The sequence below is a fragment of the Phalacrocorax aristotelis genome, chromosome 2 (genome assembly GCF_949628215.1).
Source record: "Phalacrocorax aristotelis chromosome 2, bGulAri2.1, whole genome shotgun sequence".
In the NCBI taxonomy this organism is placed as follows: domain Eukaryota; kingdom Metazoa; phylum Chordata; class Aves; order Suliformes; family Phalacrocoracidae; genus Phalacrocorax; species Phalacrocorax aristotelis.
The window spans coordinates 39994979-40008623 of record NC_134277.1 but is presented as its reverse complement, the minus strand read 5'-3'; the positions used below and the strand labels follow the sequence as shown (position 1 = coordinate 40008623).

The window sequence follows — 13645 nt, the reverse complement described above, 5'->3', positions numbered from 1 at the left end:
TCATCTATAAAGTGTGCAAAGAAAAATAGGTAGCTGTCATTAAAATTACATTTCAGCTTTCAATAACCATTTAATGAGTAGCGTAATTATATAAGTATGGTACCTCAAGTACTTCACTCAATAATTAAAAATAATCTCATCTTTAAAGTGAAAGCGCTATAATTATTATTTGACTTAACCAGGACCACTGTTATGATCTCCAGTGGCACCTCAGATTGTTCAAAGTGGTTTTGAAAGTATAAATTAAAATTGGATAAATCATTAAATTATTAAGCTTTAAATATGCTGAAAATGAATATAGCATGGAATTTGGAAGTCGTGTTATAAGAATTGACAGCCTTCGAGTGCAGGCATATATTTGTGTTAAAATTTTTCCTTGTCTCTGATCATAAAACACTGCATTAATGATTGGGTGTTTTATATCAACCTGAACTTAAATTTTCACAAATGTTAAATAAATTTTGGTTTTTAATAACATTTTAACCTTTGATTAGAATACAAAGAAGATATTAAGCAGAGTGCAAACTCGTCAGCAGGGAGATCTAACTCCATTTTGACACTTGTGAGCAGGGGAATGCACAGTTTGATTTCCTAAGTGGGATCACTTTTATCATGAATTCCTAAACTGCCAGCCATAAAACCCTTTCGTAGCTGACATGAGAGGGGTAGATCGGTTAAAGTGATGTAAGTATACATGTGTGCCCACACACAGATGTACATGTATGTGTATACATACGTACATACAGAAATGAGTGTATATGTAAAGACGTTTCTTCAGTGTCAAAACATACTTTCAAATGAAAAAAAGAATAAAGTTCAATTATTTTGAAAAGTAGGATTATACCCATAGAGTAAAGGGATGTCACTCAAGCTTCTTGTCTTTGTAGACTTGCAGCTGGTTATCGTAGTATCCCACCCCTTCTCTGTAAGTGTGCTCAATTTTTGCATCTCACAGAAACTACCTGTTTTCAGAGAGGTAATGAAGGAGATGAGTGCAAAATGTCTGATCCCTACATTGTTCTTCACATGCTTTTTGCTCGTCGAGCGCATGCTGAAGCTCAGAGTGCTCATTGTGCCTGGTGCATACCCAGAGCATCTTCCTGCTCTTGAACGGGGGCTCTGAAATGCTATCTAGTTTCTGCTTATTGCCTGAAGTGGAAACTGTGCACTGCACCTTGAAAAAGCTCTTCTTTGAGAAGAGATTATACTATCGGTATAATAGGCTGGTAAAAAGAATAAAAATACTAAAATAGTGTGTGTATTTAAATTGAGCTTCTCCTTGTTACAGTTTCTACACATGGTTTTCAGATAATCTTCAGAAGGTGTATATGGCATCCTTCTTATTCTGGGTTCATCTACTTTATGCTATGTCCATAATCTCAAACCTGTTCTTACAAGAAAACAGTTACTGCAAAAGACAAGCCTGTGTGTTCTGGGTGAATCCAGTATCCTAATAAATGCACAATTTACAAATCCTTCTCTGTGCATCTCTGAAATCTAAAGAAGCCAGCATTTGAAACGCTCTTTTTTTGACTGTTTAGTAAAAGCATCAATTTCAAGTTATCCAAATTCTCTTGAAACAGCCTCCAGCTGTGTCCAGGTTCGAGCCACCCAAGTCACAGCTCCCATTAGCCCTTGGTCCCTGTGCACAAGAACAGCCTTTACCAAAATAGGGCAGTAGAACTTAATTCTTTCAGGAGAAAGAGTTCATTCCCAGGAAAGGAAGTTTTTCTAGTTAAAGTAGCAGCAAGAAAGATATCCAGATGATTTTCAGTCCCTTTGGGAGGATACTGCCTGATGTTGTTATTGTATTAAAACCAGTGACTGCTCTAGTGCTGAAAGCTGGGTACCTTAGCTGTACTTACTTTGATACTGATGCTTGTTATGGTACTGGTTATTTCCCTTCTCTTCCCTCTGAAAGTGTGATAAGGTTTGTTTTACCTTTTTTTTCCCTAGCTTTTGCATTTGAAGTTTGGAAGCCTTTTTTGGAGGTGTGGGGCAGGGTTGGTAGAGTATCTTCTGCTTCCTCAACAGAGCTGCCCTTCTTCCCGTTTCTGAGTCTCAGAAAGGATCTGAAGATTAGAATAATACTGAGTCAATTAGGATTTTTAAAGGAGACCACATATTCTATTACTAGCATCATGAATCTTATATTCGTAACTGTCCAGTATATATCCTAATTTTAGCAGAAATTTGAATCATTATCACTGAAGAAGATAAAAGTAATCTATTTGTTCTACTGGGAGTTCACTATACCTTTCAAAAGGAGAAATAACTGGAACTTGCCTGAGGAGAGGTGATCCAGGGCATGGATTCCCACTGCTTATTGTCATTAGTTAGTGAAGCACCTGTCCCATTTTTTTCTCAGATGTTGCTGACTATGAATGCTTACCAGGATTTGCTAGAAAGCCTTTCAGATAACAGTAGGTAAAATTTAGGGAATCTTCTTTTCAGTCAGTGAATATTTTGCACTCTGCTTTATCATTTTTATCACTTTCAATGAAAGACATCTCAATCATCTTTCAAGATATTATTACAGACATATCTGTCTGAAAGGGGATGGAGGAAGAAAGCAACTACAAAAAGGCCTAATCCACTAAATCCTGTTTCCAAGAGCTGAATGTACCTGCGTCCTGTCCAGTAGCTGCTTCTAACGATAGGACAGAGCAGGAAAAGCAGCTCTCAAAAAATAAAAAAAATAAATTAAAAAAAAAAAAAACCACAATCAACACTAACTTGTACGAATATGAGATTTATTAACAAAGGGTATACAATTAAGGATGCTAAAGTATTGTGGTGGTCATTTAAATATAGGAAAATGTTGTCTTATGAGACAGCGCTCCAGAATAAAGTAAGCTACGCTTAGAGTACTTTGTGAAGGACGGCTGCAGGGGTGTCCTTTCAAACCCAGTGGATGGAGCAGACCCAGGATCCCACCAAATGTTCCTTGTGGAATCCTGACGAAAGAAAAACTTCTATCACCAAGATTCTGGTCGTCTTTGCAGAGTCCTGTTGACTCTTCAAGCAGGACAAATAGTTTAGTTGAAGGGTGATAAAGGCCTTGCATTTTTTGAGATATTCTTAAACCTCATTCTTCAGAAAGGAAGAAGATCGTGTTGCCATTCTTGAAGAGAGTCCCAAAAGATGCTTTACAGCATATGAAAAAAGCATTTCATTTCACAGCATTCTGAATGAGTTTTCTTTTTCAGCCTGACTAGCGGGATAGGTGAATGCTTAGGAGTTTACATATAAAAGTGCAGTAGTGCATTCAGGACTGATTTTGATGTGCTGTGTCCCTATAAAAAATTGCCCAGTATCACTGCACCTAACCATATGGCCTTAAAAAAGACTGAACATAGTTCAGTCATTTCTCTGAATGCTCAGGATCAGATGTGGAGTTGTGTAATATATGAAAAAGTGTATTACTTAAAATTGTCCCAATATGGAGACTATTCTCCAAGATATAAGAAAAAAAGGAACAGATGGTTATTAATAATGGGAGGGTCGTCTCCTGGATGAAATATCTGGTGTTGTTAATTTAGTTAAATTTAGTAAACAAAAAGCAGATTGATTAAGTAGGATTTCCATTTTCAAAATAAATTGAGAGAGCTAATTAGCGAAATCAACTGGACTGAGCAATTTTAGACTGAAATGTAGTAGATGTTTGGGATTTATTTTAAACAAAGGTGCAAAAGTTAATAAAAAACGCATTTCAAATTAGATGAGAAAAAACACTTGGAAGGAAAGTTCTGTGCCAAAGTGAATGATTAAGTATTTTTGAAGGAATGTCTTGAGTAAGCAAAGATCCTGAAAGAAACCGAAAAACAGTTTGATCTGAAAACAAGGCTACCTCGTAGATGTCAGAAGATGTGGGGTTATAGTGACAATTAGCAAAAGTTAAGTTCAATTAGATCATAAGAAGGGTATTTAAATTAACAAGAAAATATTACTTGACTATGTAAAGAAGCTTTCTGGGGAAGAAAACAGGACCCATTGTGCAGTGCGAATGGACAAATGATATGTAATCCAAGGATGGTCTAAACCTGAAAGTTTTAATTTTCAGTAAAAACAAAAAAGCAAAGGCATGAAAATAAAATAAAATAAAATAAAATAAAATAAAATAAAATAAAGTGTTGGTTAGATATAAATGAGCACATCCAATAAAGATTAAAGCACCTGACTTGCGGAGTAACTTGTCTTTCAAGAATACTGACAAATATTGCTGCATGGAACAATTTTTTCGTCTTTTATTTTATGGCTGTTAGCATATATTTGAAGGAGGGGAATAATAGTGACAGATTAAGAGAAAAAATGTGATAGCAAAGCAGCTATATAGGTTGACTGTTATCTCTGCAGGGCTTTAGAAAAGTTTTTAAGGAAGAAGAAAAGTGAATGGCATAACTTTTCGTGTGGGGGCTTTGTTATACGGGAGATTGTGCCCAGCTAACATCTTAGCCCTTCAAAATATACGTTAAGGAAATATAGCAAGTCTGTCTGGACTCAGTAAACCATCTGAGGTAGTGCCACAGGAGATTATATGAAATAGGAAGGATGGGGTTTAGTGAAGTATAGTAATTATAAGACGAATAGAGAAATGCAGATTTTAATTAAAGAATTATTTTTACTAGAGTTTGTGGTGGAGCTGACCTTATCCAATATTTTCATGTGTTGTCTTGCCACAAATTGAGTGACTGCACTGACGGACATTTATGAAGAAGTAATATTAGAAGGTAGTATCCATTGCAAGCACAAATAGAGGATTCAGGTAGGACTGGTCCTTTCTGAGGAAAAGAGGACTAGAAACAGCATGAAATAGTCTGAAATACAGAATTGTACTAGCAGAAGTTTTTACTGTACACTGCAAACTTCTTTTTGCAAATGAACATGGAGAGTAGACGTGTAGGAGTTGGTTAAGGATGGCTGTGAAGCTGCAAGGTGGCATGGCATGACTATAGACTGTATTGAGCAAGATTTTTTTGATAGAGAAAAAATACGCTGTCCAAAGAATCAACTGATTAAACTTATAGTATGCTGCCTACAGCTTCTGTCCCTTCTTTTCCATGTGTAAGGAGGATTGATTTATGCGAAACAGGGAAGAAGGAGCCTCGTTCAGGAAAAAGACTGAAAGAACTTGGTTTCAGTAAGCAGACCAGAGGATAGAAAGGTGCTTGATGCTCTCTGTAAATGAATTAAGGAAATGCACAAGGACATTGAAGAATTATCAAGCTAAATGACAGGTTGGGCAAGAATAAATAGCACAAAACAGGACATGAATAAATTTGCTTTGAAAAATAGATTCTTTCTGGCTTTTAACAGTCCTTCAAACAGAAGTAGTTATTATAGAGAGGAAGGTTTCCTTGTAATCCTTGGTTTCTGTGAACGTCACGGTTCTGTGTGTAAACAGCCCACAGGATGTAAAACAAGATGTTTTGCAGACATATTACTTAGGTAGTTTCAGAGAAGCTTTGAACTTGTGCTGTGACAAAAAATATCTGGTATCATACAGTGAACTCAAAATTTTTCACAAAATAGACTTTTACATTCTTTGACTTAATGTTAGTAAAATCAAACATCTATTTATATGGTATATCTCTGTAAACTTATACTGGTAAAACAGTGTTTAATAAGTTGAGAAGAGCCTCAATGAGAACTTTAAGTGAAATTAAGTCTCAGATTTTCAGAATATTCAGACTCCAGATTGAACATGGAGGCTAGTTATCTCCCTTGCCAGCTGCAAGAATTCGAAGATATAAATTTTGAGACTTGTCTACCTAAGTTTTGTCATAAACTGAAGTTACCATGTGGTAAAGTCAATTGCAATTCTGATTGATATTGTGTTATTTATTATCAGGGTTTGTCTTATAACAAAGGTGTTTTATTTTTGTGTTAGGAGGATCAAATGAAAATGGAAGCGCGCACCACACCTCAGATTCTGATGGAACATTTATTTCTTACAGGTTTGTAATTTTTTTATATTTATTTTCTAATTTTAAAAGGTTTGGATATAGTAAACAACATAACCTGTTTAAAGCAAAAGAACAGGTCCATATATTTTAAGAGTATTGTACAATCTAAATTCCAACACTCAGTAGACTAAGGACATGAAGGATTTAATTAAGGAATGATCTGAAAAGTTGTTTTCTGGGTTACTATTTTTTTTGAGATACCTCTTCAAAATGCTTAACCAACAAAAGTACAGGATGTTTGTAAGCCTAAATATTTTTAAGGTTGGGTTTTTTTGTTATTTTTCTCCAAAATATGCAACAAAGTAGAAATTCTCACCTCAATCATAGCAGCTAAGCTAAATGTTGTTGAAATATTTAACTCACCATGGATCACCCTTCTGATCTTCTCCAAAGTAACTGGATCTATGGACCACATGAAACTGTATTTGCTCGTTATTTCAGGTCAAAAACCAAAGCCAGGATTTGTTAAATTTGAGGTTTTCTGACGGGAAAATAATATTTCAGTTCTGTTGATAGTAAAGACGAGTTAAAGAAACATGATGCTGAGCAGCTTTTTGCAGCCCTGTCACTGAGCCTGAGTCTTGCTTGGGTACATACCAGAGGGTGTCTTTTACTTGAAAGCACAGAAGGGTAATCAGTAGATGTGTAGTTTCATCTTCCAGCCAGCAAAATACTGCCTCTGCTACAAATGCTAAATCTGTGTCCTTGTGACTGGTAAATTAATAGTAAGATTTGTGCTAACCAGAATGACTGCGTCTGATTTTGATGCTTAAGTATGGTAAAATAAAACAAACTTACCACATGATTATTTTGGATTAATTAAGTGAACTATGATGGATGCCATCTTTTTCATTTTTTGTTTGTAGTCTACTGGAGTCTGTACTTCAAAGAGGTGTAGGCGGGCAGGCAGGAGGAACCTGCCTGTTTGCCTTGCCCTGGTTGCAGCTGGCTGGGTGGGGAATATCACACCGTCTTGCAGGCAGTGAGCTGTGCCGGGCATGTGGAGCCTTCGGGTGCGGGGTGGCAGGGAGGGACACAACGCCTGGAGAACCTGTTGCAGGCTGGACACTGAGAGACTGCTGAGGAGAGCAGGGAGCAAACAGCCTGATCTTGAGGATGTTGAAAAGGAAGACTTCTCGTAAGGACGTAGAGGGAACAGCAAAGAGTTTGTTGCGATTCAAACATCGAGAAGAAGCTTCTGGACTGAGAGCAAGGTTGGAAAAAAGGGCGTGCCTGCAGGGACACAGTGGGACAGGGGAGGTTTGATTTACAAATCCTTCCAATTTTTTGTATTCTAGTAAGTCTGCTCTAATGAAACCTACCTTGTGATGATATAAAACCCTTCAAGGGTAGTTAACCTGTTCACTTTGAGAAAAATATGTTAGCAGATCCAATTCAGGCTTCTGCCTGACTCAATTTCGTGTCATATTTGTGTTTTCTAATGCATGCAACATACTATCCAAGTTAAAAGAAGGGCTCAAAAATACCACCCAGAATAATCATCATGTTTCTTAGGTGAGACGCATATGTAGATACAGAGACTATGAAGGAGTCTCTGAAAAATAGGCAAGAAAGAATTTAGCCAGATCAGCAAAAGGAAGGAGTTTAGAGCTCGCTCTGCCACTAATTCCAGGACATTTATACCTGAAAGTCGTTAACTGAAGAGCCCCAGCTGTTGTACCTGCCAAGGTAAAACTTGAAGAAGCAGCCAGCTTCAGGCTCTGATTCCACAAGAGTGTAAGATCCTTTCTTCCTACCCCTTCTCCACTCATCCAGTGACACCCATCTCCCAGTGAGCCAGTCCACAGTGCTAAACTAGCCTAGCCTAAACTGTAGCGAATCCTCAGCCATCTTTAATGCTCCACAAATAAGAGAAGCTTAAAGTTGGCCTTTGTATCTCCATATTCCTTAGTCCAAAGTGCATATAAAAAATATGACGTTGGCTACAACTTCCACTGAATAGTAATCATATTCTGTCAGAGAGGCTTACAGCCCGACTTACAAAACTGAAGTTAATTAATATTTTAAAAGCAGTCCCATATACCACTGCCAGACTATTACTGTGATAATTAGAGGCAAGATAATAAAGCAAGATAGTACCGTATATATGTCTGTGTGTATATATACACACACATATATAAAGGAAACCTCTGACTTACAATAATTGGCAAGCTAGCACTGTTACTAAGTAGTACTACAACGTTTAAGGTGTGAAATGAGTATTTTCTGCTCATTGGCAGGTCACTTCTGTCATATAATGAGACTGGTTGTAAATTTGCTGGTTGGGTTAAATATCGTGTTGATAGTTATAGTTCTGTGCTGCATGTTAAGTAAAAATGAGCAGCTAATACCTTATGAAAGATGGAAAGTGAATCTTAAGCTACCTTGAAAGGTAACGATGGTAAATGGTTGTTATTTCTTTAAGGACTCATTAGAGATTTGGACTTATTTTAGGATACTGTCAATGAATAGTGTTTCACTAAACTGGTAATTTGATAAAACTGATGATAGTCTTGTTTACCCAATGTGTTTCAGTCTATTCTATTTTAAAAAGACTGGCTAGTCTTTTTTGCCCTAAAAGAGGCAAAGGCATCTTTGGATCATGGTAGATGTCATGCTTGCAGAAGGCTAATGAATTAGCTTGCAGAAGGCTAATTTACTGAAATTTTTTGCTGAAACAAAAGCTGCTTTATGTTTTATCAGTAGCAGTCTCTTTACAATTTATTTAGGAGAAGAGGCAATTCCAAATATTTAAAACTACTTGACTGTGCATGTGTTTTGCTATTAAAGTGCTCTTAAGAGCATATTGTTTTTACCACAATTAAAAAAAACACCAAGTGGAGGATGTTACTTGATTCCAACACTGTATTTTAAAGGACAATTTTCCACGATCCAGAACAATATTCTGAGTGTGAGTGTATGTATTAAGTAAAGGGTGTCAGATCATTATCCTTTCATATATTTATAATGCTCCAGAACTATTTGTATGGTTTTATTTCTACTATGATGGTGTCACCTTAGAGTTTGTAGCTGTTGCTTGTGTTGATCACGGCACAGATTTAACGCTTATATTCACATAGTGAGCATTTCCCTTTAGGTCATAAAGTTTGTAAGTAATGTAAGTGAAAAGCACATGTGACTGGCACATATTTCTAAATATTCTCTGAGTTTGTGAATGCATCCTGTCAGGTCACAGAGACTTTTCTAGTTGGTCTTCATGCTCTGATGTAAGTATTCTTTGTGTACTTGGGAAGAAGCTTTACTAATAAGAAATTTTGAAAATTATTTCCTAGAACTATGTCATAAAAATTTGAATTTTATTATTAGAAAAATTCAAACAAGGATTTAGACATATAAAAACAGTCATCTTTAAAATGTAAGAAACTTGAGGAAAATATCTGAGCTCCGTTCTACTGTATTATTTTACTGCTGTGCTTAAAGCCTTTTCTGGATGTGCAAATCAGACGACCTCACCAAAAGGAAAAGAAAAATAGGTGTTGGTCTTGAGTTTCAGTATCTGCAATGCAGTGCCACTGGAAAGTAGAAAAACTGTCTTTCTCCTGCCTTCCCAAGGGCAGCTGACCTTCTCCTCGCCAAAGAGGTGAACCCCTTGCCAGCACATATGACTACAGACTATTACATTAATCTGTTTAGCCTCAGTACCAGCTGCTTGCATGTTTTTAATTATCTTATTAGATGGTATAACAGTGACCTATGAAATAAAATGAAGGTGAGTATTTTTTAACTTTATTTTACAGGCTATTTTTCTAAATATATTTTAATGACCTAATTATGACTTTTAGGGAGAGCCATTGATGCAGACATTCAATTTGGCTGATAGAATCTAACATCTCAAGGGCACTTATTTTCTTCCAAGGTGGATTCATACATTAATACTGCTTCTAATAAATATATAGCCTAAAAAAAAGCTCACTTTTCATACTTGTGTTGTTAACTTACTTTATGATTCAGAGACCCATGACTACTATGCTAGGTAATTTCTTAATACATCTCTGCATTTGTATATAGGTTTAATTTCTACCCCATGTATCAAGATAAAGTTCTTTCCTGTGTGGCTTAAACTCCGTGATAAGTGATGATTGCTCAAAGTTGTGGGTTATGTAGACAATGTACATTCCTCCTTCTGCTGATATTTCAAATAGTCAGAAGATCTAGTATAAGACTTTCATATTCTCTTTTCTTTGCCTGACTTCTTACAGATTCTGCTTACCAGATGTTTTCTTTCTTACTGCAAAAAGGCAATGTGGTCCTGCTGGCTGAGGCATGTTTCTTGTGTGCCAGCCAATAATCACAGGACTGATACTGAGCATACAGAAGAAAGACGGCAAGGGGTGCAAGCTGTTTCTCCCTGTTTCTACCCCCTTCCAAAAGTGGATAGCGAAACTAGTTTAATTCCTGTTTGACCTATGGCTTTTCTTGGCAGCTGAGCCAGAAGTGGCTACATAGCCTCTGTCCTTAAATATAGTGCAAAGATGCAGGCAATTTATATACCTCCACCTTCTGGAAAACGCTTGTTTTAATCTGTTAGGCAGCAGCCCGTTCCCATCTGCACAAGCGTGTTTAGTCCTGCTCATACAAAGGTGGTCTTTCTTTATTGTTTTACTTTTAAGCACCCCTGTGCAATTATAACCTGTTTTTCCTGACTTTGTCCACTATGTGTCCACACATAATCAAGAGCTGTAAAGAACAAGCTTGTTTCTGTTGGGGTTTTCAAGTATTTTGAGATACAAAAATTTGGGAGTAGAAGGTAAAGCAGTGAAGTGACACTGTACCTCTGCTCTGTAAGGAGAATTCTCAGCATTTGCACCTTTCCTCTCTTTCCACAAGGAAGCAGTAAAGCTGGCATCGATGTTTGTTTTGTCTTACCTAGAACCATTTGCTAGATGCTGCCCCGGCTGATGCCATTTATGTGCAAAGAGGCCTTTTCAGTGCAAGATTTTGTCTGAGAGCCTGTAAACTCTCTCCTTGAATTTTGTGATTCTTCTGAAAGATTATGTGCTTATAATCTTTCTCTAGATATGCTAATCTGTGCCAGTACTCTCATTTTGTCCCTGTTTGTGAAGAAGTTAGAAACTCCATCTTGCAAATCTCATCTTTCGGGCAAGAAAAGGTGACTCTGCACTGATCACAGGTTTCCTCCAACAGTTTTTTTTCTCCAAATCCAAGATCACTGTCACACCTACCGAGAGCTGAAAAGATTTCTGATTTTCTCTGAATTCTTTCAAAATTACTTTTCTTTCTTTTCCTGTTTAATGACCTTAAATAATTTCTATCTCCATCTTGTCAAACCTCTTTTACTGACTTCTTTCTTCCACAGCTGATCCACTCTGCACTCCTTGCCTGGTTTCGTAATGAATTTGCAAAGGAGGTCATAAGACAAGGAAGAATAAGTTGTGATTGTGGAACTGACATCCTATATGCAGTATACTTTTTCTAAGATCTAAACATTTCAACAGATATAAATTGTAGATTTGTTTGAACTTTTCCTGTGAAAGTTATGTTACTTTCTAAAGAGGTAGAAACAGTAACATAGGGTTGCATTCTCTTTGCATGCAGTGTGATCCCTTAGAAAATAGAGGAAAGCAAATATAACAGATTTCCTTAAAGCTTTTAAGATGCTCTGAACAGAGAATCAGAAAGGAAGGATTGAGTACTAGCATCTTTTATTGGCAGAATGATTCTTGACGGGTTAGTAGCAAAAAGGAAAGAGTTAGTACATGAAGAGAGGCCATGGAACCGAGAATGGTATTTTGGAAAGTGAAAATTTTGGTTTACTCTCGATTTATTCTGTTGTACCTGAAAATTAGTATGTATACCACTGACACCATGTTCACCTGTTGTCATATTTTCCCGTAATAATGTTTTAAGTGTTTTTATTACGGATTTCCTTTACTTTTCCACTGTCAATAATTTTTGAACAACCATGGCAGTTGGGAGAGGTGACTGAGGGCTGGAGGGAAGCAAAAGTCACTGCTATCTTCAAGAAAGTTAAGAAGGAGGACCTAGGGAACTACAGGCCAGTCAACCTCACCTCCATCCCTGGGAAGATTATGAAGCAGCTAATTCTGGGAACTGTTTCCAGGCATATGAAGAACAAGAAGGTTCATCAGTAGTCTGCAAAGTCCTGCACCTGGGGAGGAAGAACCCCAGGCACCAATATGTGCTGGGGGCTGGAAAGCAGCTTGGCAGAAAAGGACCTGGGGGTCCTGGTGGACATCAAGTTGAATATGAGCCAGCAGTGCATCCTTGCAGGAAAGAAATCTAACAGTATCCTGGGGTGTATTAGGAGGAGTGTTGCCAGCAGGTCAGGGTAGTATCTGGAGTACTGTGTCCAGTTCCAGGCTCCCCAGTACAAGAGAGAGATGGAGCTACTGGAGGGAGTCCAGGGAAGGGCCACAAATATGATGAAGGGTCTGGAGCATCTCTCCTATGAGGAAGGGCTGCAGGCTGGGACTCTTCAGCCTGTAGAAGAGAAGGCTCAGGGCGGATCTTATCAAACTCTATAAATATCTGAATGGTGGGTATAAAGAAGGCAGAGCAGTGCTCCTTTCAGTAGCACCCAGTGACAAGACCAGAAGCAATGGGCACAAACCGAAACACAGGAGGCTCTGTCTGAACAGGAAATGCTTCTTTTACTGTAAGGGTGACTGAGCACTGCCACAGGTTGCCCAGAGAGGTTGTGGCATTGCTCTCCTTGGAGGTATTCAAAAGCCATTTGGACAACTAGCTGTAGGTAGCCCTGCTTGAGCAGGGGTTTGGACCAGATGTCCTGCAGATGTCCCATCCAACCTCAACCATTCTGTGACTCTGTAAACCCTATTATTCAAAATCCTAAAAATGGAATTATTTTATTCTAAATCAAAAGGAGGAAATACCTGTGGCAAGAGCAGAAGAAAGAAGGTCTGTATCAGTGAAAACCATGATTTTCTAAGCAAAGATTCAGTGCTAGGCTGAATACCATTAGCAGCATAGCATTTGAGGTCAGGAATGTCAGGTTAGAAAATATTCAGAAGTATTTTGTTCTTTTTTTTTTTTAATGAATATTTTCCTTTTTTGTAAGCACTGTTAGTCCTTTAGTAAACTTGACAAAAAAGAAAGGAACCCAACAGGAATTGTTCTTGTGATTTTGATTTTGGCCCCAAAACCTTTTGCAATTCTTCCTTCTAACACCACATACGGCAGTAATGAAGTTGAAATATTTATCAAAAGTTCTGAAGGTCAGTCAGTCTAAGTAATGCAATGAAATGCATCATTGTCATTCATTTAAAACTCAGAACTCATATCACCTTTGCAGGAACGTGACTAACACTGACAGGTGAATGGCATTATATTTTTCTTGGTGCTAATGTACACCTCTTAATATCTTAAACATATTGGTATTAGCTTCTAATCCATGAGATGTGCAGTGACATAAAAGCAAGAACATCTGCCACAGAACTGGGAGTGAGTTGTTGGCTGAGTTTAGCTGCAAGAGAACCGGGATCAGTTCTTTGCTCATTACTAGCTTGGTGCCATCAGTGGGATTTTAAATGGAAGAGTTGTGTACGACACCTTTGTAAGAGAAGTACTGAGGGTTAAACCAGGTGTCCTCATATTCCTGCTCTCTGTTCAAAATACATCTGGTGAGTGATTTCATCTTTGTTTAAAAAAAAAAAAAA

General features: G+C 37.5%; 1 protein-coding gene across 6 annotated transcripts in view; it reads left to right on the top strand.

The window, feature by feature from the left end:
• TBC1D5 (TBC1 domain family member 5) overlaps positions 1 to 13645 on the top strand; it is a 321595-nt gene that overhangs the window by 149830 nt on the left and 158120 nt on the right. For all 6 annotated transcript variants that reach the window (XM_075083197.1, XM_075083195.1, XM_075083192.1 and 3 more), the window contains one exon: positions 5891 to 5957. In XM_075083197.1, the coding sequence (XP_074939298.1) occupies positions 5891 to 5957 (67 nt within the window). The remainder of the gene's footprint in view (positions 1 to 5890; positions 5958 to 13645) is intronic.